Source organism: Saimiri boliviensis, chromosome 1 (genome assembly GCF_048565385.1).
Source record: "Saimiri boliviensis isolate mSaiBol1 chromosome 1, mSaiBol1.pri, whole genome shotgun sequence".
In the NCBI taxonomy this organism is placed as follows: domain Eukaryota; kingdom Metazoa; phylum Chordata; class Mammalia; order Primates; family Cebidae; genus Saimiri; species Saimiri boliviensis.
In genome coordinates, this window is record NC_133449.1 from 46,001,003 (window position 1) to 46,027,351 (window position 26,349).

Sequence of the window (26,349 nt, forward strand, 5' to 3'; positions counted from 1 at the left end):
TCCTCGTTTATAAAATGAGGTTAAAAAAACTTCTTGCCCAGAGTGTCTGTAAGAATTGACTGAAATGATGTCTAAAGCACCTATGTGACGTTCTCCTCAAGGGTATCAGTTCTGTAAGGATGCTGGGCAGGATGGGGTGCTCCTCCCTGCCTGGTCTGGTGCCGCAGGTGGGGACAGTGTCCGAGGGGTGGGCGTGAGGGAGGCACTCGGGGAGGGAAGGTTCTTTTGCCGTTGTTTTTCAGTTTTCCGGAGTGAGCCTGGTGCCTTGGAGACGGTAGATTCCGCCATCCTGTTATGAAGTGGCTATTCTTGGAAAGAGGGAATCCAGTGTGAGGTTGGGAGGCAAGGCCAGAATGTACTATTCTGGTCCCTGGAGTACAGGAAGGATATGCGGGACAGACTTTCAGAAAATAGGATGATAGCTCAGTGGGTCTGGGGTTGGAGGACTAGGCCTAAAGAAACAAAATGTGCAGGCAAGAGCAGGAGAGCCAAGGGGGAAGATGTGTTCTATAAATACTTTCAAAGAATAATGCAAGACAATGGCAGATACATGGTCATACATGCCACAGAGAGAGAACAGTGGGCTGAGCCCTGGCAAGGCTTGGATTACTGGATATGAGAAAGGCCAGGAGACTGCATCACAGGGCATTTGTGTACCCCTCCCTTTAAAAAGGCTTATCTTCTTGAATAACTGAAGGCAGAGTCAGCTAATGTTGCAGTCATCTTTACATATAAAGAGTAGACAGTGGAGGATTTCATGACTGGATGGAGACCCCCTTCCCCACAGTGAGAACCCTCTCCTTTGCTTCCCTGCTGCGGTACTTGAGATTCTGCTCTTAGACATTCATTCTTGTGGATTAATCATTGCTTCCTTCATCACCACCCCAATTCCTTCACCAATACAAAGCCTCAGAAGGGGCAATACAGGTTTAGTATCCCTTATCCAAAATGCTTGGGACCAGAAGCACTTATGACTTTTAAATTTTTTTTCAGATTTTGTAATATTTGCATATTTATCAGTTGAGCATCCCTAACCTGAAAATCTGAAATTTGATTTTTTGAAAAATGCTGCAACGAGAATTTCATTTGAAAGTTGTGTTGGATTCTGGAGCATTTCAGATTTCAGATTAGGGACAGTCAACCTGTATATTAATTGTAGAACACCTCTGATTGAATTTGGACTTGTTGAGTGTTTCTCCTTGTTTCACAGATAAGTGAAACACAGACAGATTAAGATTGCTCAAAGTCACACACTTAGCACACGGTGAACCTGCACCTGGAATTCAAGTCTGTTTAAATTTTGGAAAAACAGACATAGGACAGCAAGAGCATTCTGTAAACCTGACCAGGCAAAGATGTTGACAAGGGCTGGGGTGTGGGATGTGGGGGGAAGGGAGAGGGTAGGGGAGCGAAGGTCAGCCAAGGCAGCTGGGGGCCAGCGTGATGGGAAGGAGGTCCTCACACATTCAGAGGCTTATTCCTGTCCTTTCCCCTAGTGCAGGACTTTGTTTTCCACGCTTGCCCACCTGAAAGGCTGAGTGGCTCAGTGGTTCAAAGGTCGGTCTGGAGAAGGCCACGAGTTAGGCTGGGCTGTCTGAGCGCATCTACCTGTGTGTGTGCGAGCCCTTGTGTGCCGATGTGAACCCCTGTGTGCTAAACATACGCACAGAGACAGGACCAGAGTGGCCACAGTGGGACATCCCATATCTGTCCCATCTCAGGAGCTGTTGAAAGTTGTGGACACCAATTGCCTTGCCCTCTTACTGGGCTCGGCCCTAGACCAGTTAGAGCCCTTAGCCTGTCAGCTCTGGTCCTCTCTGTCCCAAGGAAAGAAATGAAGAAAAAGGATAAAAAGTTTCTACTTTTGGCCATCTGGTCCCGGTGTCCTTGAAGGAGTAGTTCTCATCGAACGAGTGCAGCCCAGGAAGGGGGAGATGGTTTCTCAGCACCGGCCTTTCTGACTTCTCTCCCAGGCTCCTGCCACATATTCTCTAGACTGATTGTTGAATTTCTATTTTCTGAAATCGTAAGACAAGATCTTTTTGCTTTTCCAACACATGTAGCATCATAAAGAAGAGTACAGGATTTGTGGGCAGATAGACCTGCATGGGAATCTTAGTTTGGCAGCCTTCTTTCTCTGCAGTGTTGTAAAAATTTCTCTGAGCTTTGGTTTCCTCAACTGCACAAAGGGAATAATGGTGCTTACTCTACAATGATATTTAAGGATTGAAATTACAGATATAAAAGGCCTTATCCTGTAGCCTGCCGCTTATTAAGCTCTCAATAAGTTATAGCTTAGAAATTAAAATTATGATAAACAAATATATTGATTTATATTAAATATAGGCTTCTGGAGAAATGATGTAAAAGAAAACCCAGTGTAAATCCTTACTATCCTCTAACCTATCTTCTAGTGATTTCTATCAAAATGCAGAGTTGTCATGCTTTTCCAAGGTAAAACAAGCCACATAGCCATTATTTAAGCATTTCTAACAAAGGTGAGTACCAATTTTGGCTCACTTTATAATAGGAAATAGCTGGTTGCATACCTCAAAGTTCAAAAGGAGAAAAAATACCAGGTTTTTCTTTAGAAAAGGTTCTCTTTACTTAGTAACACGCTTCCCTTTGATTTTCACAGTAGGCTGTTCTGTGTGGGAATGTTGGAGAGGAAACCTCAACGTTGAGAAATTCAGGCTGTGGGTCTGGGCTGCCGACTGAGATTCGTATCACAGGAAGCAAACTGAAACAATAGCTTTATGATATTAGCTTCCACGCTGGGCTGAGGACAGAACACACTCTTACAGGAACATCGGTGGAAATGCCACTTGATTGTCTTAAATCCTCTTTCAAGATGAGCCCCACAAACCATGAGCAAATCAGGGTCAACTCTGCATTCGGAGGGCATTAAACAGCAGTGAATATACAAAATTTGCTTTTCATTGTAAAATTGAATTTTGGGCTTGCCCAGGCTCATACACGGTGAAATCAAATTCATTTTCCATGGAAATGGAGATCAGCACGAAGCAAGGTTTCTAAAGAGAAGGGCCAGTTTCATTATGGATTCATCATCATTTGCCTCGCAAAGACATCCATTGTAACAAGAGATTATGTTTTCCTGATCTCAAAGGGAAATATATTAAAATGTGAGACAAGTGATTTTAAAGTTTTTAAGGCTTACTATGACCTTTCCATTGCAGGAAAAGTCAGACAAAGAAAGAACTGTGGAGGCAGATATATGTTCTGGTACCCTCGCACACCCCACTTTCAGACTTCTTTTCCCAGACTTTCACCCCTACCTCCACCCCTTTGTCCCACCCACTCTCCAAATTAAGGAGAGTCCTTAATTTGGCCTTCTGTCCTGTTTGGAAAGAAACCAATAAGCTGATTCATGTGAGGACGTTAATGGGTGAGAACAGCTAATATACAATCTCTTCTAGAGATACTGACTTTGTTCAGATCATTCCCTTAACTTAAACTAAAAAGTCTGGTCAGTCAACAGGTGTTTGCTGAACCCAGTCCTGTACTACATCTTATGAAGGGTAATAGGGAGAGGCAAGATAGGATAAGATATATGCAAAGAACAAAGGCATGAATCCCTTCAGGACTCTCAGGGAGCCCAGGAAGATCAGGAAGGACATAATGCCGTCTTGTCAAAGGCATCAGAGAGGCCCAGGCCTGCTAATGGTGGCATTTAAAGGTATGGCTAAGGATCCAGTAAGCAATCCTAGAATGAATTCCTCATGGCTAGACTGGCATTGCTCTTGCAGTCTGCGCATCCGGGAGGGCAGGGGGTGGGGGTCCAGGCCCTGGGTCAGGTGGAAGAGAAATCAGTTTAGGCAGAGCCTTAGAGGGAAAGCCCTTGTGGCTGTCACGAAGTGGTGACTGCCAAGCACATCTTCAACCAGGAAGACCCCATCAGAATGGCTTTTAAGAACAGTCAGAGCAGTCCTGGAAGTTCTTGAAGTAGTAAACAAGAGGCGAAGTGACCTTGGTGGAATAAAATTGCAGCCAGCATTCTGACTAGCAGCACCATGGGGCAGCCTGGTCTCCAAGACCACTGAGGAAGCTCTGCTCTGCCACTCTGCCCGCTCTCTCCCAATGCACAGCCCTGCTGCCCAGGAAGTCCCACCCCACATGGGCGGTGCTGCCTGAAGGAAATGAGCGATGCTCCGGAAAAAGTGCTCCAAAACCTCAGCCCGCGCATATCCTGGCTGTGGGGAGTCATCAAAGCCTGTTTACTGGGGCTATTTTTAGCATTAAAGAATCTTGTGCTCCCCAGGACGGGCATGTGCCGTCTCAGCAGAGCACCTCTGGTTTTAATGACCTATCTCTCGACTTTGGGGTCAGACCCTGAAGGGTCCTTGGAAGCAAGTAACTGAGATCTAGAGCCCAGGATGATTTACGGACCCGATCGGTGGCTTATTGAGCACCTACTCTGGGCTCTTCGCTTTGTTCTCACCAAGAGTTGATGTTCGATTGTTGCATTACCTTACAGCAGTGTATCTCTGTCTTCTCCACCAGTCTGTTGATTCCTTGAGGGAAGAGATTGCTCTTACACCTTTCAGTATCCCTGATTCTCTCTCCTTAGGGACAAGACTGGGCACACAAGTGACACTGGTGGACAAATTATCTCGTGCCTAGCGTAAAACAGACACGAACACAGTAGAAAGTTAGTAACGGTGTAGGGAATGAGTATATTTTTCCATGTACGTTACACTGAACAGGATCTTAATGATACATCAGGGAAGACACGGATGTTCACAGGGGAAAAGGCAGAGGGGTCTTCAGCAAATTTGTGCCATGAGGCTCCCAAGTAAGGGTCTGCCTGCTGGCTCCACAGTTTTCACCCTCAGCTCCAAGCTGGGAGAGACCTGGCCAGGTTCCTTCAGAAGCTCCCAGGAGAATAAGCAGGTGCTGTGAGGGCACATAGTTCCACAGAGGAAAGAGACCCTGCCCTAGCCCTGCAGTCGCAGGGTCTCTGGGGCCAGCCTTGCTGGTGGCTTCCTGGTCCTCTAGCCCTTGTGACTTCAGGCTCAAGACATTCTGTTTCCCTGCATGGCCCTAGATTGCCCCTCTCTCTCCCAGATCCCAGCTGACCCGATGCTGCCGTAGCCAATTTCGCCACCTCCTGGAAGTAAGTGCACTGGGCATGGGTGGAAACCAGTTTGGCTATGTTGGACCTGTTAAAAACAGGAAATTTTAAGCAGGACTACTTCCTCTGGGACTAGTTAACCCAAATAGGGTTGTCTTGGGATTACTCCAGATTTTGAAGTCAGTGTTACCACTGAGATCAAAGAAATTGAAGAGAAAATATCTTCTCAGTTGGCTAGAAACCACAGGGTTGGCCTCTGTGTATCTATAGAAGGTGGTCACCTATCTGGTGTGATTGAAGTGGTGCTAAAAACCTCTCCTCAGTCATCTCCAAAACAAGTCACCACCTGCCAACATAGGCTAATTAAGGTCACTCTAGGACCTTTGAGCTGAGGCAGTAGCTCTCAGCATGTGGTCCTAGGAGTAGCAGGGTCAGTATCACCTGGGAACCTTTTGGAAAAACAGATTCTCCGTTCCCACTGAAGACTTACTGAACCAGGAACCCAGAGCGTGCAGCATATGCAGTCTTGGAGCATTTAAAAGAGTCTCAGGCTTGGTTTAATTTTTCCAATGAGACGTCTCACTTTTTTTTTTTTTTGCACTGGGCCATGCAAATTATGTAGCAGTCCTGGTCCCAGAAATTTTTGTTTTAGCCTGGCCTCTAGATGATTCTGATCCATACACAAATTTGAAAGCTCTGAGTAAGTCATTTTCTCCCCTAAAGCCCCTGTTCAAATGTTCAAATGAAGATTTCAGCTGGGAAAGCTAACATTAGCAGTGGCGTCGCCCACACCTGGGACACTGGTTCATCATCAGTTCAGTGGGCTGGTTAGCTGGCAAAGGACGCGTATATCAGCAGAAACCCCAAGCAGGGATCAGGTGTGCGTATGTGTATGGTACAAGGCCATTCTCATGGCCTGTGGTTCTCCCCTCTGTGGGCTGGTCGCCTGGACCAGAGTGTGGAGAGAAAAGAATTTCCCTTATTTTGTTCCATCATTTTAGCAAAACAGAGTTGGAAAGCCACTGGGCCATTACTCCATATAAGTCAACTCTTGGCTCTGCAGGCTTGCCTATCCCTGGACCCCCCATGATCCTCTGCAGAAGGTGTCTGTGACTCTGGCATGTTCTCTGATCCTGTGTCCTGAAAGAATGCTGGTCCCCTCTGCCTTTACTGGAGTCTCTTGGTAGGAGGATCTTGTAATTTGGATTTGTTGTTCTTAAGGAATAATGGCACGTAACCCAAAGCTTAAATTTAGGGGCTCGAGGAAAAAGATAAAAGAGAAATCCAGTGTCCTTGCAGAAAGACCCTTGAACGACATTTCACAGCATCGTTGTGTCCCTTGCCAAGTGGCCCATAAATTGAATTGCATTTTAAGTTCCTTAGAATAGTCTCCATTTGAAAGGCTCCTGTTAAGTGAATATTAATGTTTGCAAGTGACAAATTACTCTCTAATCCCCTTGTTCTATAAATCAAGTGAGGCATACTTGGATTGACGTTTGCACTGAATGAATACAGATTTTCATAAGTAAATGTCTTTGGAGTTAAATAATGAACTAGGAGAAGGCGGCTGAAATAAAGCCTGTGGTCTGTGTACAACAACCAAAGGCCTGGGGCCTAAGACGTTGCTGTTTTTTTTTTTTTTTTTTTTTTTTTGGTCTGGACAAGAGCTGAGTCTATATTTTTCAGAGAGCAGAGGTATACTTCATAGGCCAGGATACTCAGAGTGTGGGTGATTAGGGGTGGAAGCTTTCCCAGGCTGCTCCCAGCAACCACTGGTACAGCCTACCAGGATGCAGCTGCCTGCTCACTCTCTTTTGCACCTCTGGGTTTCGCCCTCTCAAAACCATTTTGTATGCCATTGCCAGACTCATCTCCCCAAAGCAATGCTTTGAGATGCACTCCTCTGCTGACATTTGCTTGAAATGTGAGGGCCCTCTGGGATACTGGGCCAGCCTCACCAGCCCAATCCTTAAGACTGGGAAATGGATTCTCCTCTTCAGCCACATGGGCCTCACCTCAGTCCCTGTTCACCCAATCCCATCTGGTTCAGAAGGCCCTTCTTTCATTCTACAGAGTGAAATCTCTGTTTCTCAGTCTCTTTAAAACTTCTTCGGAATAGTTAGCTGTCTGTGATCACCCCAAAGCAACCTCCTCCACCTCTGACCCTTAGTGCTTTTCCCGTCTATACTCTTCCTTGGGAGCCCAGCTATGACACCCTTGAACTTTTACTTAGCTTTGTTTCTCTGAGTGCTACATATTCCTCACCTGGGATCTGAGCAATTTGAGGGTAGTGTGTGTGTCTTGGAGCAGAAAGAACAAAGAATTCACTGTTGTTGAATTCACTGGTTTAGGCACTTTATCTAATTCTTACAATTCAGAGATGGGAATTGTTATTCCCATTTAGATGATGAGGAAAGTGATACTCAAAGAGGTTGTTACTTATCCAGAGTCATAGCCTAATAGGAGGCTGATCTAGGAACAGAACCTGTGTTTAGCTCCAAAGCCTATGAATAGCTGAGTGTGGCTTCTGGATTCCGCTGTCGAAGCTTGCTAGCTTTGCAATCTTTATACCTTTGGACAAATGGCTTAACCTCTCTATACTTCATCTGTAAAATGAGATTAAGAATAGTGTCTCCTTCGTAGGTCATTGTGAAGATCACATAGGATGCTTAGTGCAGTGCCTTTCATGTAGTAACTGCAATATATATTAGCTGCTAAAATTTTTGTTCCTACTACTATGACTACCATTATATCCACAGCTACTACTGCTGCCATTACTAGTGCCACAAATACTGTTGTCACGACAAGCACACTGTCATCACAGCCCCCATCAGGGTGTCCTCTGTGCAGTGGTGCTCATCCAGTGCCTACTGCCGGACTGGGGCAGAGTTTCAGATGGTTGGCAATGTGTGTTTCCAGAAAAATCCACCCGATGCCTTTGCGCCATCCCTGGCAAATGCCTACCTGTGCCTGTCACACCTGTTTTCACTCCACAATCATGCAAGCTGTCCCACTCCGCTGTCTTTCCAGTTTGCTCTGAAAACGAGTCTGAAGCCGAAGCTGACCAGCAGATGGACAACTTGTACCTGAAAGCTTTGGAGGGTTTCATTGCTGTGGTGACCCAAGATGGTGACATGATCTTTCTGTCAGAAAACATCAGCAAGTTCATGGGACTCACACAGGTGACACCCTCCTCTGTCTCTTTCAAAAGGAGAAATGTTTCCATTTGGGGGTAGAAATGAGTGGAAGGTGCTAGCCACAATCCCACTTGACCTCTCCCTGCAAAGGCCCACTGCCACCCTCACTGACCTCAGGCCACAGCACTGGGTTTGGCTTTGCTGATGGCCATCCTGGTGGACAGCTCTCTACTGACTAATTAACAGACCCAGTCTCTCATCATCAGTAGGTCCCTATTACATTTTTCTGTGTGTGGACCTAACACTGGACTAAGATTATGAGAAAACCTGATTCAGTCTCCTCCCTGCCTCCAGATTTGGAAGGTGGCTGAGCCTTCTCTTGGAGTCTTTTACTTCACTGTTAGGAATAATGCAGACTAACCTTGTTTTTGAAACAGGTGGAGCTAACAGGACATAGCATCTTCGACTTCACTCATCCCTGCGACCATGAGGAGATTCGTGAGAACCTGAGTCTCAAAAACGGTATCCCTGATTGTGTGTTTACTTCCTTCTTGCCCCCACTGGGTGGGAATCTGCCTCCCCTTTGTCTGTAAGGGAGACAGCTCATGGCCCTTGTGATGCAGGAAAAATGGATGTCCTTAAAAAATTTAGCTAGGCTGGCCCTCCATTTAAGCATGTAGCCTGTGAGATGAGATTGGGGCATTGAGAGGACCCAGTACTCAGAAATATCTCCTGCTGGTCCCGCATGATGCCTGTGTCCCACTGCTAGGGGACTCCTTTGGGTTAGGATTCTGTCTCTAGGAGGTTTCATCACCCAAGAGTCAAGCATCTCTGCCAAATGATACCACCCAAATCAATGAGGAACTAGTCTGTGCCAAAGTGCTCATAGGAATGCCTGCAGTCATCTATTGCAGTGTAACAAACTACCTGCAACACAGGGCTTTGATGATTATCTCCAGGGCCCTGTGGGTTTAGTGGGTGGCTCTTGTGCTCTATGCGATGTCAGCTGGGCTACGGTCACCTGGGGGTCAGACTAGGCTGGGGTGATCAGGATGGCTCACACACATGTCTGGGACTTTATGGCAGGTGGCTGGAATGGGCTTAGTTGGGATGCTGGGACAACTTGACTGTTTTCTCACTCCATGGAGTCTTAGAGACTCTCTCCATATGGTGTCTCTAGGGTAGCCAGACCTCTCATGTGGCAGCTCCGGGCTCCGAGAAGCACTAAAGTGGAAGCTGCCAGGCCTTCCCAAGGCTTTGTGACCAAATTGGCCGAGCATCACTTCTGCCCCATCTTGTTGGTTAGAGCACATTACAGGCCAGCCCTGGTTCAGTGTGGGAAGAAACTACACAAGGCCATGTCGAAAGGCATGGCTTGTTGGAGCCACTTTCGGAGATGAGCTAGTGCAGGAAATGGTGCCCTGAGGAGACATAGGTCAGGTAGGTTTTGACAGAGAAGAGATTTAAAAAGATCTAGTGTACAGGACCTTACTCATGGGGATACCCAGCAGGTGCCAGTGGATGAGAGGACCCACATAGGCAGCAAGCACGTTGCAATGACAGCGGAGCTTCCTCTCCTATAACTGGCCATTCAACAAAAGCATGAATGGGGACATTGTTAAGAGGACTGAAGCTTTGGGCAGCAGAGTGGGGCTCAGTGACTGTCAAGGTCCCTTCCAAACCTGAGGTGCTGTCACTGGTCTGGGCAGATTCTGTGCATGCCTAGACGTCTTCTGTAACATCCTTACCTGTCACTGCCATGGGACTTGTGCTTGTCCAACCTAACAGAGGCAGTGAGACTAAGCCTACAAGGTTTGGCTCTTGTTACCACACACTGCAAAAGCAGACACTTCATTGGCTCACCTCACCCTATTACAGACTGAGTCTGAAATCCATATTTGGGCCTGCAAAGCACAGAATTACAACCACCTCCTTTTCTACCACTGCCACAGCCCCTCACCCATCTCCTTTGCACTCTCATCTGCAGGCCTTAGGCCACCTGGCTCTGAGGGTACACTGGCTGAGAGTACCCCATGGGCTGCTCAGTGTCTGGTCTGGTTCAGTGGGGAAAGGGCTACCAGACTTTCTCAGTCTCTCTAAAGAGAGATTCATGTTCTGAATGGGTAGGTGCTGAAAGCCTGAGAAAACCAAAGACTGATTTCTTCTCTACTCCAGAAACCCTTTGGCCTTTGAGTTCTTAGTCTCATTTCAACCACGGACCAGAGTCTGAGTTCGAGTCTGTGACCAGAAGCAAGTATCCTACTTCTGTGTTCCTCAGAGTCTCTTTTCAAATTGATGGTATTGGACTAGGCAAAGGCAAGGACCTTACAGCTCTCAAGTGCCATGATTCACAGTCCAGTGACCTCTAATTATCTGAGTAGAACTTTAGATCTCTTGGTCTGCATGTTGAGGACTTGGGATCAGTCAAACTCAATGAAGCAGCAAATCTTCACTGAAGGTACCAGCCTGTGGGTGGACTCATGATCTAGACATAAGGGTTAGTTTGAGTTCCTAGAGGACAAGAAAGCCATAAGGCAGGTTGTGGAAGGTTTTGAAGGCCAGGTGGAAGGTCTTGAATTTTATTCCATAGACAATAGGGAGCTATTGAAGGTTTTTGAGCAGGGGTAGAGTGATCTTCATGGAGCAGTGTTTAGAAAGAATGATCAAATGTCAGCATGGGGAGAATCCCGAGATTAGCAAGTTAAGAGGCCTCAATAAAACCCAAGCAACAGCTACAAATGAATCCTTCCAGCTCCCTCATACCCAACACTTGGTCTGGTACTGGTTGTGGGGCCAGATCCCAAGATACAGGTATATCTCATTATATGCTAAACCCACCTCTGAAAATTAAAATGGTAAGAATCATAATTAAGTATAGGAGAAATAGCTTTATAATCATGATGAAGGAATGTTCTCTTAAAAAAAAAAAAGAAAAAGAAAATTCACTTTTCGGTCTGTTACTGAGTGGGCTCCCTGAAGGATGTTAAAGTTTTGTCCAAGGGTGCCACAGTTCCTCTGACACATAACTCTGCAGGAATATGTCAGTCAAATCAAGGTCCTCTGGAAGTTTAGTCACCCTCCTGGACGAAGGAGTGTGACTGTTTTAAACAAGGAGGGGGCAGGATTGTATCTTTGAAAGTAGGTACCAGAGATGGTGGTGTAGTATTTAGACAAAGACAAGTGGGACTCAGTTGGCATTCTATTCATTACTTTGTTTTACAAAAAGTGGAAAATGTTCTGAGGAAGGAAGCTATATTGCTGCTCTTGGTGATTTATTTAATTCTTGCTGAGAAAGGATATGATCCAGGTTGAGTTAATCGTTAAAGTGGACTTGCTCACCAAATCCACTGTAAGGAGATTCATACCAGAGGTCTCTCTAGAGCCTTGATATAGATGTCTCTTCAGAGAGAAAGCTAACGGCATGGTATCCTGAACACTCTACTGCAGTTTGTGAATGGGGTATAGGAGGGGTTAAATTCCTCCTGAGAGACAGTTTATAAAGGAAAGATGGGAGTGTCTGAGAGACATTTCTAACTTGTGAGGCTTATACTCTTGGAGTAACTGTGGCCTCACCCAGACTGTCCCTAGGAGATTTCTGCGAGACGACCTGGGCCTGCCCCAGGAAAGGGTTGCCGGGCTAGTGGCTGATGGGCATTCGTTGTGCCACTGCCCTGAAGGGACCAGTGACCATGTTCCAGATGTAATGTAATGCGAAATCAAATGATGGAACAGTTCCTGCCTTGTGGGAAGTTGATGCTCCCAAGTGGAGGAGACAAGCTGGAGAGCAGGAACCATTAGTTCCCAGGCCATGATGGAGCTCCCTGTTAATGGCAGACTACAGGTGCTGAGAGCAGATAGTTGGAAAATACAAACAATAGGCTGGTGAGAAAAACTGCCCTGGGCCCCTCTCATGAATATTCATATAAAACTAACTTCATTTGGTTCTTCCCATCTTTCCACATCCAGGATCTGGTTTTGGGAAAAAAAGCAAAGACATGTCCACAGAGCGGGACTTCTTCATGAGGATGAAGTGCACAGTCACCAACAGAGGCCGAACCGTCAACCTCAAGTCAGCCACCTGGAAGGTAGGGCAACCTCAGGCTGGGGTTGGAGTCCCAGGTGTAGGGTGATGAGGGTGCAGGGGATGCCTACAGCCCTGCCCCAAACCCCCAGCATTCTCGGGCCCACGTCTGACCTTTCCATGCCTGTCTCAGGTCTTGCACTGCACGGGCCAGGTGAAAGTCTACAACAACTGCCCTCCTCACAGCAGTCTGTGTGGCTACAAAGAGCCCCTGCTGTCCTGCCTCATCATCATGTGTGAGCCGATCCAGCACCCATCCCACATGGACATCCCCCTGGACAGCAAGACCTTTCTGAGCCGCCACAGCATGGACATGAAGTTTACCTACTGTGATGACAGGTAGGGGACCATGAGTATGTATGCTGTGGGCAGAGATGGGTCTGACCTATGCGTGTGTGGGGCTGTGCTTGTGTTAAAGATGAGGAACTGAACATAGATGTGATATTCCTGGGCACATGTTCGTGGATCTGTGTTATTGTTTGATTGCATCTGTGCCCTCCGAGGTTTCCCGGTACTATATTCAGTGGTCTCCAGGTGACAGAGCCTCAGGGTCCATCTGTACAGCTTTCCTCATGTACAACTCTTCTCATCGTTGTGGTGTGAACATATTTCTCCATATATGTATCACGCTCCTGGGGAAATTCTCAAGGCAGTGTTCTACCCCAGGAGAAAGAGAAGAGTCTACAGACTTCCATCTGTACTCCTGCTTCAGAGGCCAGCTGGGACATCAGCTTCTGCCCTGAAGACTAACCCTCTTCCATTACTGACTGAGCCTTTCCCTCTGCCTTGTTCCTTCCTGCATGCAACTCCATTCCGGCCATTGTCCAACCATTTTGAAGGCTAAGATGAAGGCAGCTAAGGCAGACGCTAATAACCCCCAGTGCCAGACCCAGCTGGAAATTCTCTTAGGAGACATAGTACTTATTAAGAGCATGGGCTTCAGAACTAGATGGCCTAGGTTCAAATCTAGTAATAAATGTTCAGTGTTAGCTCTTACTATCACCTTTATTAGAGTTGCTGAAAGAGTGCCTAAGACTGCTTATGCAAATCATGCCATCTCTGGTTCTTGTCTCATTTAGAGGATTGAAGCAGGTGGGGAAGAGGCTGGGGTTGTCATAGGAGGGAGTATTTAGACATCCCACAGCCCCCAACTCTCTCACCAGCCCTGCCTGTGGGACTGTGGAGCCTGATGATAGGAGGTAGGAGAAGGAAGATGGAGAGAACAGATGCCCTGAGCAATGGCTGGCCCCAGGGAGGGAAGGAAATGCAGAAGGCTGGGCCCAGGGTAGCCCTGGCTTGAGTAAGCACCACTGCGGCTTGCTAAGTAGCACACCCCGGATGTGCCCTTCCTGGCAGAGATCTCCCTGCCTGACCTCAGCTTTCTGCAGCATCTAGAGCCGCCATTTGTCCCAGGGTGACAGTGGCTGTGGCAGCTCTTTGCTACCCCAAACTCTTTGCCACTCTTCTCTCATCTTCTAGGGTTTCTCCTCAGGAAACCCTGAGATCTCACTTTCCCCTTCTCTAAAACAGACATAACACTTTCTCAACCTGTTTCATGGGGTCCTAGTAAAATGCAACAATGGCTGCGCAAGCACTTTAAAAAGTCCAGCCACCACAACATGTGTGAGGCTTCATTATTGCTTATATCTTACTTCCTGTCCTTGGCCTCCTCCAAAGCTAAATCTTCCACTAAACTCAAGGAGTCGAAATCACTTCTGAAGGCAGTTAGTGGCTGGGGGGCAGGAAGAGGAATCCCCCGGATCAGCAAGAATCTGCCTTGTCTTCTTCAGCCAGCAGGAAACCACGGAACCCCAGGAAAAAAGCTCCTGCTGAGCCTCCCCTAGGCCTACCCACCTTTCTCCCATCAGCTGGACATCCCAAAGGCATCTGGTTTCTTCATGGGAGGGACCCTCCCCTCTTGGGATAGGGTTTCTCTCCTCTGATTCCAGACTGGCCTGGTGTTGGTTCATGGCCCCTTCTTAGAGTTGCCCACCATTTGTGGCACAATTTCAGAACTTTTGTAAAAATATTCTTGAGTTCTACTGTCCTTCAGTTCTGACCACAGCAGGGTCAGGATTCAAAGCTTTTGGAGGTAGTAGGTGGTTATATAACTAGAAAGAAATGCTGTAACCTCATAGGGAGAAAATGTCATGTATGAAGCCTTTTGTCCTGGAACGTCGACATAGTCACCATTTATTACATTCGTTAGTAGTGGTGGTGGTGATGGTGATGAGGACGATAAAGATGATGGTTCAAGAGGAAAATTTACCTTTTAAAGGCAGGCACTGCGGGAATCCATGTTACAGGTAAGGTTATTTATCAGATGCAGTCTTTGTATCAAGTGAACATTCTGGGCAGAAGACACAGCTTCATGCACGCCTCTCGGTAGTCTTGTGAGATAACATGGACAATCCCAATGCATAGCCCCCATGTCACTAGCTTAAGCTGGTCTAGCCATGTAGCCCCTGGTGAGTGAAGCACATCTACAATATGACTCTGTAAGCACTGGGAAAACCCTACCCTACTGTCCTAGAAAATAACTCGGCATCCCTACATAATAGAAAAGAGATTTTTTTTTAAGCTTAAGATTTTGATTCTTGTTACAGTGAGAAAAAATCCTCTGGAAAGGGTAATTCAGCATTATCCTTATTCATTATCTTGGTTTAAATGAGTTTCAGGTAATTTTCTGAAGGTACTAACCTCTGGACAAAAGAAGAGGGGGACGACACAAGGAATTGGATGTCTAAATGTGGCTGGAGAGGAAATGTACATAGAAAGGGGAAAGACGCTGTGCTGACTTCTTAGTTTGGCTCAGGGCTGGTAGGCAGAGTAGCTTCTGGCTTAAAGGAAGTATCAAGCCTCGTGATTCAGGGCTTTGTGACTCACAATGTGGAGGGTAATATTGCTTATAAGTTTTGCAGGACACACTGCATTTTCAGCAAAATCTTGCTTTTCAAGAAACCCAGTTACATGGCCCCAAGTGTGAATTCAGTGGTGCTGGAGAGCTGAATGCAGAAGCATTTAAAGACATAGAATGCTGTGCCACACAGAAGTTGTGTTTAACCGATTAGCAGATTAGTTAACAAGGGCACAGACATGGCTTAGACAGTTGATGAAGTGACTATTTTAAGTCTTTAATCCCTAAGTGTTATACCTCAATTGCTTTGATGAGGCCTGGGATTTTTTTGGTTATGGTAGCTTGTCTTCTGTTCACCCTTTGTGATGGGATGGGGAGAAGCATATGCACATGCACACGAACCTCTCCACCTCAATTACCCTTCAGAGACAGATGCTTCAAAAACCAGTGCCTGTCTGCTATACCTAATGGGGTGAGGGGTTTTCCATTTTAATCAGAAAATTCACTAGGTTTAATGACATCTGAGACACGCGAGAGGCTGTGATTCTGACAAAGAGGATTGTTTTTCTGTCAGAAAAGTTAGAATCTGAAGAAAATGTATGGCAGTTAGAATCCACAAAATCACTTTTGAAGCAGCTTGGTACTTTTCTTAGATATACTGAAATCATGGACACAATCAAACAAAAAAAGAAAAACGGTCATGGAGAAAAAGATAAAGGAGAACAGAGAGGAAAGAAGGTAGAGAAATAAAACAGAAGAGAGAAAAGACAACTCTAATTTTACATTGACCTCTCAGGTCAAATCAGCTCAATCGGAAACAACCTATTCTGAAACATCTGAAATTGAATAAAGGAATGCAGATGGCTCAAAATGCATTTGTCTTCCTGTTAATGAGGGATCATAGTACCATATTAAGTCCTGCATTATTTTAAAAGTAGTAAATACTTTTAAAAGTAAATTTCGTAACAATTCATATGTCAATAACATGTACCTATGGTCAAATGTTCTAGACAAGGGGAGCACGTTGAGTAGCAGGGTGAAAGAAAAACAACCTGATTATTAATGGAGGTAATGATCTTTTCTTCATTTATGACTCAAACATAGGCATTACACTCTGTTTCCTGAAATACTGAACAACGAATTAATGAACTGTCATTTACTGAGCATCTATGTAACTGTGTGCCAGAGACCATTACATCAAAGTAAAAGAGATGATTCCTGATCTCCAGGAGTTGAGAGTTTGAGACATAAGCCATATAATGAAATCACAGTGAATGGTACAAAATACAACATTCCATTTACCCAAATGGAAAACAAAAGTTGTTCCCAAGTAATTTAACTTTAAAATAAGGTGGCTCTTAAATTCATGTAGAGGTGCCATCTACTGGCAAAAGAGATAACTGTGAAGGAAGCCAAGCCATCAAGGAGATAGAGGGAAAAAGCCTTTCTAATTATTATAATCCTGCTGTGATTTTTGTCAGCTGTAGGAGTCTTCCTGTATCTTAGAAATAAATTATAAAAGAAAATTATGTGGATAGGAGCAGTATCACCAGGGAGAAAGGTTTCAAAATTACAGTAAAATTTCACATCAACGAACAGCATCATGTAATTTTTACAGGTAAAGTTGAGGGCAACCCTGTTTTGTCATTGGATTCAGGCAACACAGGACATACTAATATCAGGAGTTACAGTTTAATAAATCAGGAGCCCTTCATTCCAAATTCTGTGGATAAATTTATGGTGTTTATCTACAAATAAGTCAAATTGAAAATAAGTAAAAATGGTAAAAGTGAGGGAAAGGTCGAGGATCCTAAAGATGTCAGTAAAGGGAATGATAAAGGGCTGTTAAGTTGTAAAACACACACACACACACACACACATGCAAACTTCCTATGTATACACTTACTCCCTTAGATACCTGTAACACTCCACAGACAGGAGAGAAGTGGATTTCCCATTAATTACAAAGCTGGTTATATAGATTTCATATAATGATGTAGTATTTGAGAAAAACACAAGGCTTAAGTACTGTGGTTTAAAACAAAATCTAGATGGAAATACATTAAAATCAACAGAAGGCACAGAAGTAAATCTGAGTTAGTGAACAGTGTAGATTTTAGTAAGTAAATGCAGTGTCAAAGCTTATAAGCACATATAGAAACCAAAATGAGATAAATCACGGGGTGCTGAGGAGAGGCCACTGGCAGGGAGTGGAAGGAGAGCAAGCCGACTTGAAGTATTTATTAGAAAATACATTCTTTGGAAAACAAATAGGTGGTTACGAAGTGCTTAAAACTTTTATCCTCTTAAACAGTTTAAATACTCTGTCACCATCTTGCTTACATGATTAATTTACCTAGCAAATCCTTTACTCGTGTAGGGAACAGGGGTAAAAACTGCAGCCAGATCTTGCGTGACTGCAGACAGTGGCATCTGAAGTCAAGGACCACGGCGCTGCGCCGCACGTGGGCGGGAGCTGGCAATTACATGCTGGGAAGAAGAGCCAGCCTTCTTAGGTCTGTGGCTGGATTCCTCTCTGCCGCTTGAGGTGGCAGCACTCATGCTGTAGCCAAGAGAATAATTTTTTTTTTGCGAGCACTCTGCTATAGGTGGTGTATTTTGAATAGAGCTTATAAACAGTTTTTAGAGTAAAGAGCAATGAATCATTCATTTGACATTTTGAAGGCACATCTCACTCCGAAGTCCAGAGTTCAGAGAGCTGACCCGCATATTTACCAGGGGTGACACCAACTTCAGAATTCAACAACCCATCTTACAGCTGTATTTTGTTTCCTTTCGTCCTTCCTCTGCCTCCTTGTGGCTGCCTATCTGTCTGCATCTCTCTCTGCACTGCATCCTTGGTCAGCTGCTTTTTCCTCTTCATTATTAAAAAGTATCCTCTGTTCTTATGTTTGAAATCTGGCGAATTAAGTCCTGGTATATTTCTCTCTTATCTTAGAACAGCCCTACTGGGTTGACTTTTACATTTATGGGTGACCTCAAACTGATTTTCTTTTTCCCATTGAGTCAGGGGTCCCTAATTAGAAAGAAAGAAAGAAAAACAGTTTCCTGGCCCCTGATGGAGAGAGAAGATGAACCTGTGTTATCACAGCCCAGCTCAAAAGGCTTGTCTGGAGTCTGGGGGAAATGAGCAGGGAAGGGCCTTGTGTGCCGTAGGAGCGACCTTATAAACAAGCTTGGTTCATTAACCTCCCCACTGGCGTCTACGTGCCTGCACATGGGGGCGAATGACCATGAGCTTTAAGTTGGGGTTTCCTGGCTTTGTGAAGTTTGACAACTCAAATGTTCTTCAATTGTGTTTGGGATGTGGTGTATTTCCCAGTTTTTATAGTAGTCTGTTTAAAGGAATGAAGAAGGAGACATTAAATATTTATTTTAGTTGACAAGATAAATGAAAGCTGCTACTGGGAAGATATCTGGCAGTTCTGAAATCTAGTTTTGTTTGTCCACTTCCAAAACATGCCCATTGTGTGCCTTTGAATGGATGATACATTAATTAGATAAACATTTTATTATGAGGCTGATTATAATAAACATCTACTTTGAACATTTTAATTTAAAGATTCTAATCTCAAGAGGAAATTTAATTCCTTCAGAGAGTAGAATGGCATCTTTCCTAGAATGCCAGCAGACTCATTTTGGAGGGTCTCTAGAAAATTCTAGACCTGCCCAGGAACAGAAGCAGGTTATCTGGCAAGTCAGTGAGCCTGTAGATGGCCAGCCCATTGTCAGCAGGGCTTACTCATGCAGTTCTAGTTCCCAGGCTAAGCTTGAAAATCATCTGACCCAGTAGCAGAGCTAGCTGATTGCAGGACCAGCACTGTTCTGTTTCCTTGTTCCCCCCAGTCTCCACCTTCTCCAAGGTGCACTTGGGCGCCAGCCCCACTGAGTTAGGCTGCCAGATAATGTGCCCATTGCTCATGAGTTCAGAGACCTCCCTGCTCAGGGCCAAGTGAGGGGACAGATCCTTCTGCTCTGAGACCAGCTGGCTGGCACAAGTGAGCTGCTGGGATCTCACGGGGGAAATCTCCACTGGGCTGAATCAGCTGAGACCTAAGCCTCTCAGCCCTGTTGAGCTGCTCCTTGTTTGACAAAGGCTTTAACCCCCAAAGTCTCACCCAGGCAGAGAACTTGCCTCTTCTTTGCCCACTTCAAAGCCAGATGCCTTACAGAATAAAGGAAGGATGGATAGAATATTATAACAAGGTGTGTGTGTTTGTGTGTGTGTGTGCATGCGCGCGCACGCGTGTGCATGTGTGTGTGTGTGTGTGTGTGTGTATGTATGAGTGAGCACACTGGTGTGCATTGAGACAGTCATATTAGTCTAGGAAGAAAAGTAGATAGATAGGTGTCTGTACCTTAGGTTCAAAGAGAAAATCAATCTACTGGTCAGCTGTTCATGTTTTTACTAAGTACCCATTATAGAGGAAGCAAAAAGATAAAGTGGTCCCTGAGTTCAGGGGTGGATAGCCTAGGATGTGAGGGGACAAATGCATAATTCTCTGTAATATTGTGCATACTCCTTTGGACCTCCTGAAAGACATTGTGCTGGAGGAACTGTAGAAGGCTGTGTGGAGAAGGTGAGCCTTTGAGATGATCCTGGAGGTGTCAGGGCTTGGAGAAGAGAAGGCATAAAGCTTCTGCGGCAAGAATGAGTTTTCCACGCATGGGGAAGTGAGGGGAGAGGGATCTTCCATGACAGAGGGTCCATAACATTTTACAGATGAGTCGAAAAATCAAATTGCTCAAAAGGTGGAGAGTAGGTTCTGGGGGGACTTGGAAGTTAGGCAGCATTTACTCTTAGGATAGTTGGCAAAAGGGAAAGCTGTAGATGCTTGAATAGGGGTGTGGCAGGATGTGAGTAGTATTTTAGGGCAATTTGGTCTGACAGACATGCAAGTTGACCTGTTGGGGGATGGGTTTAGAGCAGAGACAGGAAATAAGGAGGCACTGCTTCTGCTTTCCTCTCAGTGTTTGATCCCCTGCAAGTGTAAATGACAGGACTGTATCCAGGAGTCATGCCTTCTGAAATAGAGTTGTAATAAAGAGACTGTGGCATCACTTCTAACTTGGGATAGGCTAAGTAAACAAGACAGTGAGGCCATTATTAAAAGTTTGTGAGAGAACCAAGATTTTGAGAGATAATATGGAGGTATTATATAGCCTAATAGGACGTGATATTGGGTAAAGCAGCCAACCTGGTGTTTCTTGGACAGGGCTTTATTTTCGTGATTCCAGCACAGAGCAAAGGGTCCTAAGAGTGTTAAGTGATTCTTCATGGTTCTCCATGTTTGCCCTTTCTCTACCCACTTCCCATCAAAACCAGAGACCTTACAGAATGAAGAAAAGGACACTGAAATGACAGCCAAGTGCTGTCATTTGAGAGCTGCCTATTAGAGTATAATAAGGCACATTTCTATGACTATGATTTAATATTTCTTCCTCTCAGCACCTCCTTGTCTTCTTCCTTTCCTTGAAATGTGAGGGACAAGTAGAAAAAGCCATGGAAGGCAAACCTGGTATCCGAGGGTACCTGAGGTCATAGGCAGGGCCTGCAGAGAAGCATCCAGAGGAGTAAGGGTTTAAGCACAGGCGGGCTCTGCCTGCCTAGACTCCTCACATGCTGGTTGACACAGAGACAAAGGTGGCTCTATCTGGGGCCACATAATTTTCATGTTTCACTTATACTGCTTTCTACTAGAATGAGCTTGACGTAGCAACTGGAGGCCCCAGTTTTCATTCTTGCTGTGTCTCTGGACACCTGTGTAGGCATCAGGCAGATCATCTGCCCGTCCTGGATCTCTACTCCCTCATCTGCAAAAACTTGGGGGTGAGCCCCTTCCAGTGGTTCTTGGAGAACAGGCATATGTGTGTACCAGGGGTAGTAGGGAGAGGGAGTCCTCAGAATTGGCGCTTTTCTCTCCTCCCAAACATGGCTTCAGGAAGGGCAGGAACAACAGGGGTTTGGGAAAATCCGCGATTGCAGATTGAGCACAGTGTTGTTTTGCTTGGATACATGGTGTGATGAGAAAGTCTGGATTGTGTTCATCTGCACGTGTGTGTGTGTGTAACTTGCCTTCTGGGGTTAGCTCCTTGAGCCCCTGCCCATATGCTGTGCTAAGTTAATATGGTTAATAATTATGGTTTACAATTATTAATAAGCTAGTAATCTTTCTTCTTTACATGCTACCTTTTTAAAAACTCAGAATCACAGAACTGATTGGTTACCACCCTGAGGACCTGCTCGGCCGCTCAGCCTATGAATTCTACCACGCGCTAGACTCCGAGAACATGACCAAGAGTCACCAGAACTGTGAGTTCCAGGAGTGCCCCTTGTGGCTTCCTTGTGTCTGTGGTATCTGGCCTTGAGTGGGGTGTGATGGGTGAGACAGAAGACCAGGTCACTTCCTGCACAGAGCTGCCATCTTGTGTGGCAGACAAGACTTAAGCCCTCCACATGATTAGAAAACCAAGGCTGCCACTAGCCTATAGACTCCTTCATGCAAATTAGAAAAGGATGCCTCCTCCAGGGAGACACACCCGTACCAAGGTGCACAGCTAGCTGAGAGAGTGGAGCGTGGGCTGAATCTCCGTCCCCCACACCACCTCCACCGAGTGCCTGTGTGCAGTCAGTGGTTTGCACACCCTGTGGAACAGCACTGCAGACAGTAACATGATTCAACTCGTCACCAACTTGGGTGCATGCTACAGATTCAAGCACATACGTTCACAGAAGAGGAGGGCCGGGGGAGCTGAGGAAAGGAAGGGAGTTGGATCTTGAAGGATTGGGGAGGCTCAGACTAAACAGAGGGGAAAGTATTATGGGTCCAACTTAATACATGCGTTGAGGTAGGCCGCCTCAGAGAGCTTGCTTGCTGGATCAAGGAAGCTTTAGAAAAGGCTGCCCAGGGAACCCAGGGATGGCGTATGGAAACTCTGCTTTGCAGTTTGAAGGAAGCCTGAGTTATGCAAGGATTCTAAAAGAGGGCTGCCCTATAAAACATTTCTGCAGTGAAAATGTTCTTGCAATATGGCTAGAGAAACCGAGGAACTGAATTTTATACAATTGAGTCTTAATTTAAATGTAAATATTCACACTTGGCTTGTGGCTACCACATTGGACAGAGCAGTTCTAGGGTGTTCACTTGGCCATGTTCCCAATTCAGGCTTCTTATTGGCAGGTGATCCAGGACCATTCCCTTGAATCCATGAAACTCATTAACATGCAAGGACTCTGGGCCTATAACCCTGCACTTGGCCCACTGGGAGCAATATAGATTGGTAGAATTCATTCCTGCCCTTAAAGAGGACTGTGGGCTCCTTGGGAACAAGTGGCTCACATCTTCAACCTCAGTATCTAACATAGCATCTGGTACAGAACAGGCACTAAATGGATAATAAACCCATGGGCAAAACTATATTTGGAAACGAATGCTTCAAAACAAGTGCCCACAGTGGTGTAGACAGTGGCACCTCGAGGATTATGGGGGGATTAAAAATGGGTAAAGTAAGTCTAAGAAAATTCCCAGTGGTCCTGCTGGCAATGGAGAAAATGGAAGTGCAGCCATTTGTCCATGGTTCCTAAATCCATCCATCTACCCTAAAGCTAGGACAGCCAAGTTCAGAACAGCCAACAGAGCCACAACCCCATGGGCTGTCTGTGAAGGTGGTTAACACACTCTTAAGGAGTGAGAGCTTTTCTTTCTAATTGGTTCCTCTGTTTCTTCCTCATGGCTTTTGGGTTTGATTTGACAGTACCACAGGGTCCACTATGTCTCAGAAACGTTTCTCACTGTGCTCTCAGGCAAACAAAAACAAACACAAAACCACCTAGATTCAGCCCTATTCAAGGACCCAGAGATGGGGTAGCGTTAGAGGTACTCTTGTAGGCCTGTGAATGTGACCTCACCTTAGCCTGCCCCAGCTTTGAAATTGTAACATCTGGTTCCAGCCTTTTCTTTGGGATTCCTTCATGCTTCCTGGTCCCTGAGGGGTTCCTGTTTTCAAAGGCAGGTGACAATCACCCAGGCACTGGGACTCTGGGGCCCAGGCTCTGGCCCAGCAGACCCACTTATTGCCCAGGGCCTGGCTTTCTGGACCTTCCTAACTTTACATGTAAAACTGGGGAAAAATCTAGCCTTCCCTCCAAGCTAAGGGTGAAGCTGAAGCAAGGGACGAATGTAAGAAGTTTCTGGGCATTCTTGGAGGACAGTATTGTCTTCTATCTTCTAGAATGGGAAAGCAGGAGAAGCTACCGTCAAAGGAAAGAAAAATTGTGACTTCTCACTAGGCATATAACAAGGGATTTTCCCTCTTCTTAGAACATTTTCAATCCATCAAAAAGGCTGGGAATAAAAATGGTTCATGTTTTCTGCTGACTCTTGGGAAAATAAGGTGCTTTTTACTGAATCCATGTATTTAGGCATTAGGCATACTGAAAGATAATTCACAGCCCAAATAGGAATCACAGGCTCTCTCTTCCTCTGAAGGAGCCAAGTAAAGCTGCCCTGAGCTCAGAAACCCATAGCTAGCAAAGGAGCAAGCCCACAGCTAGCAAAGGGAAATCTGCATGGGTTGGAAATTGGGATGACAGTTATGACAGGACCCTGCCCCTCACCCCGACCCCTGTCTCTCATTTGTCCTTGAGTTTTTGGAAATAAACTTGCACTACAGACTCATACACATGCTGTAGAATAACCAGAGGCTCAGATTTGAGATGTCCAGATTCACGCAGCGGGGTCCCAGATTTACACACGTGTATGTCTTAGCCTGTAAACGTTTACCATTGAAATGCCTGCTGAAGCTCAACCAGATTTAGATCATTGAAAGCCAAAGTTTCCAAATGGATTAATAATTTATACATTGTTACTCTGGGGGTGAGGTTGGGGGTCAGTTTCTCTTTGTTATATGAGGATATTATGTGCTCTTAGGCTTTTTATGGACTTTAATCTTATTTTCCTATCTATTAAGTAGCAGGCCCTTCACCAAGGCTGGCATTAATGGGCAGATGATTAGAAAGCTGGCGTTAATTATATTCTATTGACAGAGCAGGCCCTTGCCTGCAATTGTTAGAAATGCAGTTAAAACCTTTGCTTGCTGTACTGTTTGATCAAAATGAGTAAGAACCCTGAATGTGGTTTGCATTAAGGACCATCTAAATAAGTTAAATACAGGCACTTGAAATTGTGCAAGAATCGTTTTCCTGCAGCAGAGGAGCCTCAGTGGCACAGATAAAGGGTGAGCAGAGAGGATAAAACTTATTTCCTTTGTTGAGTCCATGATGGTTTAGGACAGTGGCAACAGAAAATTTGGTCCTCCCGGTGATTTGTGGACCAAGGTAACAGACCATTGTACTAGAAGCCACAAGATGTGCTGTGTAGCTCAGACTCTGTCACTATTGTCTTGTATGAGGTGAAGCAAATCCTAATCCTCTGGCCCTAGTTTCCTCATGTTAAAAGAAAATATGTATCCTCCCTGTGGCACAGGATCATACAACCACTTTGGAAATAACTGGGCAGCTTCTTACATGTAACCCAGCAATTGCACCCACAAAGAAATGAAAATATGTCCGTACAAAGATCTATACACAAATGTTTATAGCAAATGTATCCGTAATAACCAAAAAGTGAAAACAACTCAAACATCCGTCAACAGGCAGATGGATAAACAAATTATGGTATATCCCTGCAACGGAAGACTACACTGATGAAAAGAAACAAACCACAAATGCCGGCAACACCAGGATGAATCTCAAAACATGCCGAGTGTAAAGAAGCCAGACACAAGAATAGATACTCCTATACAATTCCATTTACATGGAAATCTAGAAAAGACAATTCCAGTACATAGTGGCAAACAGCAGAAGAGTGGCTGCCTGATACTGCCTAGAGGCATAAAAAATAGGGTGGTGGGGGCGGTGATGGAAAAGTTCTATGCCTCCACTGTATCTTTGCCAAAACTCGCTGAACTGTATACTTCAAATGGGTGTGTGGTTCATTGAAGGTAAATTTGACCCCAATAACATTTATTAAGAGCAAACAGAAAAAGCTTACACTAGGAATCTTTAATTTGAACTATAATTCTGTCTACTGTTTCCACTGAAGTGGCCTTTCAGTAAATCACTCGGTAGTTTTAAGCCTCAGTTCCTTCAGCTGTAAAGTGGGAATAATAATAGGCACCCCATGGTGTTGCTTATGAAAGGCAGTGATGATGACCTAATCCTTAGTGAGTGCCCTATATGCCAGGCCCTGTTCTAAGTGCTTTGCAGAAACGAATTCATCTCATCAGATAGTTTGGAACACTGCAAAGCACTATACAAACGTTAAGTTATAGGAATTCTTGCACCTTGCAGGGCCTGTTGAATTTTTGAAGAGGAAAGCAAAACATAAGTGTAAGGATTAACTGCACTAGTAGGAAGCGAGCCATATTCCTCAGCTGTACAGGGCTGATGAATGGTGAGGTGGCCTGCAAGCCTACCAGGAGAACTGGGGAGACTCTCTGTGTTTACAGAGAACCTAGATATCCTCCCAAGTGGCCCCTCATGATACTGTCGACAAATGTGTAACAAACTGTCTGTGACAGGGCATGGGCACAAAACGTATTAGTAGTTCTGGGAAAGAGGTGGCTTTTCCTATACAAAATGTATTAGTGACAGTCGGTCAACACTTATGTACCTGATGAGCCATTCAGGTACATTCGATCCTTAGTACAAACAGCAGTGGTATACCGGGTAGCTAATGATGACAATTATTACCATTACTACTATTATTATCAATATCCTGTTTTGCAGAGGAGGAAACCAAAACCAAGAAGGATTGTTCCTTTCCCAAGATCCCCAAGCTAGCACGATTTCCTGATCCTTCCCCCATGCCCTTTCCTAATTCTCTGTGATTTGGGAGCTTCTGAGCTGGAATTCTGAAAATTCCCAAGGAATGGGCAGTTCAGAAAACTGCCAAAAATTCTAGCATTAGTATGTAAAGAGATTTATTGATTCCTTTTGAATGGGAGTAGATGGAGCATTTTGGACTAGGAAAGAAGGACAGTCTGTGTGATGTGAAACCCCTCCCCAGCGTAGACAATAAAAGCACTTTTTGAATGAACATTTAGTAAAACAATCTAGAAGAGGAAAACCTCATAAGCAGGAAGCCTGGCTGGGCAGTTG

General features: G+C 45.2%; 1 protein-coding gene across 1 annotated transcript in view; it reads left to right on the forward strand.

Annotated features, from left to right (window-relative positions):
* EPAS1 (endothelial PAS domain protein 1) overlaps window positions 1-26,349 on the forward strand; it is an 86,852-nt gene that overhangs the window by 48,961 nt on the left and 11,542 nt on the right. The window contains exons 3-7 of the mRNA XM_003926750.4: window positions 8,123-8,274; window positions 8,667-8,751; window positions 12,196-12,314; window positions 12,444-12,649; window positions 21,395-21,501. Coding sequence (XP_003926799.1) covers window positions 8,123-8,274; window positions 8,667-8,751; window positions 12,196-12,314; window positions 12,444-12,649; window positions 21,395-21,501 — 669 coding nt within the window. The remainder of the gene's footprint in view (window positions 1-8,122; window positions 8,275-8,666; window positions 8,752-12,195; window positions 12,315-12,443; window positions 12,650-21,394; window positions 21,502-26,349) is intronic.